This window comes from Nerophis lumbriciformis, linkage group LG04 (genome assembly GCF_033978685.3).
Source record: "Nerophis lumbriciformis linkage group LG04, RoL_Nlum_v2.1, whole genome shotgun sequence".
Lineage (NCBI taxonomy): Eukaryota > Metazoa > Chordata > Actinopteri > Syngnathiformes > Syngnathidae > Nerophis > Nerophis lumbriciformis.
The window spans coordinates 9,487,316-9,493,315 of record NC_084551.2 but is presented as its reverse complement, the minus strand read 5'-3'; the positions used below and the strand labels follow the sequence as shown (position 1 = coordinate 9,493,315).

Sequence of the window (6,000 nt, the reverse complement as noted above, 5' to 3'; positions counted from 1 at the left end):
GGGCCAATAAAAAATAAGCTGCGAGCCCCAAATGGCCCCCGGGCCGCACTTTTGACACGCCTGAAGTCTCAGGATGTTTTTCACCTTATTTTCTTATTTGCGTGTGAACCATTTTGCAAAACTAAACCTTTTTGACAATTTTATGTGACACTAAATTAGCCTTTTTTTTAATTATTAGCTATAGTAATGCCAAGTCATACCAAAGACTATAAAAATGGGAGCCATTACCTCCCTGCTTGGCACTCAGCATCAAGGGTTGGAATTGGGGGTTAAATCACCATAATGATTCCCGAGCGCGCCCACCGCTGCTGCTCACTGCTCTCCTCACCTCCCAGGGGGTGGAACAAGGGGATGGGTCAAATGCAGAGGGTAATTTCACCACACCTAGTGTGTGTGTGACTATTAGTGGTACTTTAACTTTAACTTTAATGATATCCCGATATCATAGCCAGTGGTTCGGGCATCTGGTCAGCATGTCACCCGAACGTCTCCCTAAGGAGGTTTTTAGGGCACGTCTGACCGGTAGGAGGCCACGGGGAAGACCCAGGACACGTTGGGTAGACTATGTCTCCCGGCTGGCCTGGGAACGCCCTGGGAAGAGCTGGACAAAGTGGCTGGGGAGAGGAAAGTCTGGGCTTCCCTGCTTAGGCTGCTGCCCCCGCGACCCAACCTCGGATAGGCGGAAGAAGGTGGATGATGGATGGAGATCCCGATTGTAGCTGAGATAGGCTCTAGCCCCGCCCCCCGCGACCCCGAAAGGGATAAGCGGTAAAAAATGGATGGATGGCTGGATGGATAAAAATCATTTAATTATTACAATATTTAGTATAACACAGAGTCACCTTGCCCCAGGTGGAGGAGTTCAAGTACCTCGGAGTCTTGTTCACGAGTGAGGGAAGAGTGGATCGTGAGATCGACAGGCGGATCGGTGCGGCGTCTTCAGCAATGCGGACACTGTATCAATCCGTTGTGGTGAAGAAGGAGCTGAGCCGGAAGGCAAAGCTCTCAATTTACCGGTCGATCTACGTTCCCATCCTCACCTATGGTCATGAGCTTTGGGTTATGACTGAAAGGACAAGATCACGGGTACAAGCGGCCGAAATGAGTTTCCTCCGCCGGGTGGCGGGGCTCTCCCTTAGAGATAGGGTGAGAAGCTCTGTCATCCCGGAGGGGCTCAAAGTAAAGCCGCTGCTCCTCCACATCGAGAGGAGCCAGATGAGGTGGTTCGGGCATCTGGTCAGGATGCCACCCAAACGCCTCTCTAGGGAGGTGTTTAGGGCACGTCCGACTGGTAGGAGTTCACGGGGAAGACCCAGGACACGTTAGGAAGACTATGTCTCCCGGCTGGCCTGGGAACGCCTCGGGATCAATCAATCAATCAATCAATGTTTATTTATATAGCCCTAAATCACAAGTGTCTCAAAAGGGCTGCACAAGCCACAACGGCATCCTCGGTACAAAGTCCACATAAGGGCAAGGAAAAACTCACCCCAGTGGGACGTCGATGTGAATGAGAAACCTTGGAGAGGACCGCATTATGTGGGTAACGCCCCCCCCTCTAGGGGAGGCCGAATGCAATGGATGTCGAGTGGGTCTGACATAATATTGTGAGAGTCCAGTCCATAGTAGATCCAACATAATAGTAAGAGTCCAGTCCATAGTGGGGCCAGCAGGACACCATCCCGAGCGGAGACGGGTAAGCAGCGCAGAGATGTTCCCAGCCGATGCACAGGCGAGCAGTCCACCCCGGGTCCCGACTCTGGACAGCCAGCACTTCATCCATGGCCACCGGACCTGTGCCCCCCCCCTCCACAAGGAAGAGGGAAGCAGAGGAGAAAAGAAAAGAAACGGCAGATCAACTGGTCTAAAAGGGGGGTCTATTTAAAGGCTAGAGTATACAAATGAGTTTTAAGATGGGACTTAAATGCTTCTACTGAGGTAGCATCTCTAATTGTTACCGGGAGGGCATTCCATAGCACTGGAGCCCGAATAGAAAAGGGAAGAGCTGGACGAAGTGGCTGGGGAGTGGCTGGGCTTCCCTGCTTAGGCTGCTGCCCCCACGACCCGACCTCGGATAGGCGGAAGAAGATGGATGGATGGATGGATGGATGGATATCCCGATTGTAGCTGAGATAGGCTCCAGCGCCCCCCGCGACCCCGAAGGGAATAAGCGGTAGAAAATGGATGGATGGATGGATAAAAATGATTTAATTATTACAATATTTAGTATAACACAGAGTCACCTAAAAACTCTTAATGGCACGAGCAAATACAATAAAATGTAAGAGTTTTGGAACCAAGCTGCTGAATTTTTATATATACGATGCACATGTGCAGGCCCGGCCCTAATCAATCTGGCGCCCTAGGCAAGATTTTAGGTGGCGCCCCCCCACATCGGCAATGAAGTGTATATACTCACAAGAACCCGAATAGCTTTGTCTTTGACCTTTTTTTTTTTACTTACAACTATACCTAATATATAAAGGGGTGGAAAAGTGACTATTACCTGCAGGGCAAACATTAGCTAACCAGAAGGCAATAATGTAAACAAAAAACACCTGCTTAAAAGATCTAATACAAATGTCCCTGAGGAATGTAAGGTGGGAGTACTGTAATTACCTAACGTTACATTATTATTTTCCATAACAATTTAGCCCCCTCCACAATATTAACCCGACGTTAAAACAGAACTAGCTATTTATTGATTAGCAATTGCCGAATCATGTGACATTAGCTTAATGCTAAAAAGCCAAATAATTTCATGTAGGCTAACGTTACCTACCTGCTACCTCTGTCTTTTCTCGTTTCTCCTCTTCTTTTCTCTTTTTTCTTCCCTGGGCACCTGACAGTTTTGGCCGTTTTGACATCTTGTGTTGATTTTTTGATGTGGTGACGTCCAAAAAGAGTCATGATACGGGAAGGGAGGGGGAGGAGGGGGGGCGTAATGTTGTAACAAATAATATTTCTATTAAATAGGCTTTACTTTGCATTTTAATTAACGTGAGATTATTTTTTGTATTTAGAAATAATAGTAACAACTTTTTTTTTTCTTTTTTTTTTTCTCCAACATTTGTGGCACTGGCATGGCGCCCCCTGATGGACGGCGCCCTTAGCATTTGCCTATACGGCCTATGCCACGGGCCGGCCCTGCACATATGTGTGAACAGTATTGTGCATAAATACACACACGTTAAAAAAGTCACACTGCCAAAGCCGTACTTTTATTTTGACAACTCTAAAGCTATTTCCGGTCTAACCGCGGCTTAACACCGCCGACGTGACACAGTCAGGTGTCCGGACTGCGTGTGCACCTTTCCTATCGCACTGCTTAGACTCACCTGGTGCACTAAGGACTTGACTACTGGTGACATTTGTTGTTGTTTTTTTGTTTATATTTGATTTTTTTTTCTTTTTTTTTTAAAGATGGAGCCTCCTGACTTCGAAGCCACGAACTTCACGGTGAAGCCCACAGAGAGCGCGTACCCCTTATGTGAGAAATGGCAAGACGGCTCCGAGGGCTCCGTGTTCCACCTCGCTAACATCTTCCTATTTTTCGGCTTCATGGGAGGAAGCGGCTTTTATGGACATTTATATTTGTTCACCTTCCTGACGTTGGGCTTCTTCTGCACTTCTCTGTGGGCTTGGGCGGACACATGCACGCCGGACGCCTTCCTGTGGTGTTTGGCGCTCTTCGCGGTGTCTTTGGGCCAGCTTGTCCACGTCGCCTACAGACTGAAGAACGTCTCCTTCAAAAGGGACTTCCAGGACCTTTACAACTGCCTCTTTAAAAAGCTGGGAGTGTCACTCACACAATACGGGAAGATAGTTTCCTGCTGCGAGGGAGACGTCCACACCATAGAGAAGGACCACTGCTTCGCCGTCGAGGGGAAGACCACCATTGATAAGTTGTCGTTGCTCCTGTCTGGCAGGTGACTACTTCAATCATGTGATGGTGGACATGTCAACTTCGGCCTTTCTTTGACACTAGAAGTGGGCGTGGTGGTGGCTTGTGCAGCCCTTTGAGACGTTCGTAATTGAGGGCTATATAAGTAAACTTCGATTGATTGATGTATCGCATCCTCCTGCGATAACAATACGTATCACAATATATCATTAGGCATATAAATGATAGGTGAAGCCAGGGGCGTCACTAGCTTTTAAGGACAGGGGGGGCTTAGCCCCCAGGAGATGCACAGGATGCGAGCGAACGTAGGGCGCGAGCACAAAACTTCACAAACGGCTAACAAAGACTTAGAAATGATTCATTGTTATTATTATTATTTCAGTCGGTTTATTTTCAATATGTGTTCAGTACAACAACAAACATGGGTTTGCACAGTGACATTTTGTTTACAGCATCAACAAGAAACAATTACTTGCATGATCCATCCATCCATCCATCTTCTTCCGCTTATCCGAGGACGGGTCGCGGGGGCAGCAGCCTAAGCAGGGAAGCCCAGACTTCCCTCTCCCCAGCCACTTCGTCCAGCTCTTCCTGTGGGACCCCGAGGCGTTCCCAGGCCAGCCGGGAGACATAGTCTTCCCAACGTGTCCTGGGTCTTCCCCGCGGCCTCCTACCGGTCGGACGTGCCCTAAACACCTCCCTAGGGAGGCGTTCGGGTGGCATCCTGACCAGATGCCCGAACCACCTCATCTGGCTCCTCTCGATGTGGAGGAGCAGCGGCTTTACTTTGAGCTCCTCCCGGATGGCAGAGCTTCTCACCCTATCTCTAAGGGAGAGCCCCGCCACCCGGCGGAGGAAACTCATTTCGGCCGCTTGTACCCGTGATCTTGTCCTTTCGGTCATAACCCAAAGCTCATGACCATAGGTGAGGATGGGAACGTAGATCAACCGGTAAATTGAGAGCTTTGCCTTCCGGCTCAGCTCCTTCTTCACCACAACGGATCGATACAGCGTCCGCATTACTGAAGACGCTGCACCGATCCGCCTGTCGATCTCACGATCCACTCTTCCCTCACTCGTGAACAAGACTCCGAGGTACTTGAACTCCTCCACTTGGGGCAAGATCTCCTCCCCAACCCGGAGATGGCACTCCACCCTTTTCCGGGCGAGAACCATGGACTCGGACTTGGAGGTGCTGATTCTCATCCCAGTCGCTTCACACTCGGCTGCGAACCGATCCAGTGAGAGCTGAAGATCTTGGCCAGATGAAGCCATCAGGACCACATACTTGCATGATGATTATTATTATTATCTACTGATGATAGTCATATGTGAATGAGCTCAGCTCCTGTTCTCCTCCATGTGTAAAGTGAGAAACACAGCTGATGCTCCGGAAGGAAGTAACCCCAAAGATAGCAAATGGTAAAAAAAAGTGCACATTTAACTTTATAAATAATCAGGACCTTAATGATGCATTTCAGGCTAACTAGCTAACTAAGTAGCAGCATTGTTTTAGAGCGGGAATGTCAACTTTTTGTCAAACACAGACCTGGTGTAAAGTGGAGCTAATACATTTTACTACAAGCAGTGATGAATACTTACTTTCTTGAAAAAGTTTCTTATGTCCATTTTGCATCCGTTCACGTTCTTGTTCTGCAGTGCTGTGTGCTAATGTGCTTCGTACCACTGCAGGACCGCAAGCAAGGTCGCGGAGAAAATGCGGACTGGATTTTGAGTGATGTGGGCATTTTCTATATGAACAAGTCCAAGGACCGCAACTAGGTCGCATAGAAAATGCGGATTGGATTTTGAGTGATGTGGACATTTTCTATATGAACAAGTGGAATGGATTGGATACCGACACACTAAAGGGGCTCTCTACCTTACGCTATGAAGTGAGGGGAAACTTAGTGAATAATGACAGGTTATATTATTATTTATTTAAACTCATATTCGGGCCACTTTATAATGAATATGTCTGCATGTATTTGTAAAAAAATAATAATATATAATATATATATATATATATATATATATATATATATATATATATATATATATATATATATATATATATATATATAAAACACCAGATT

General features: G+C 47.4%; 1 protein-coding gene across 1 annotated transcript in view; it reads left to right on the top strand.

Moving 5' to 3' along the window:
* The first annotated feature begins 3,379 nt into the window (after positions 1–3,379).
* The window catches only part of LOC133592028 (popeye domain-containing protein 1-like), a 60,053-nt gene continuing 57,432 nt past the window's right edge, over positions 3,380–6,000 (top strand). Inside the window, exon 1 of the mRNA XM_072912917.1 lies at positions 3,380–3,929. Coding sequence (XP_072769018.1) covers positions 3,424–3,929 — 506 coding nt within the window. The 5' untranslated portion in view covers positions 3,380–3,423. The remainder of the gene's footprint in view (positions 3,930–6,000) is intronic.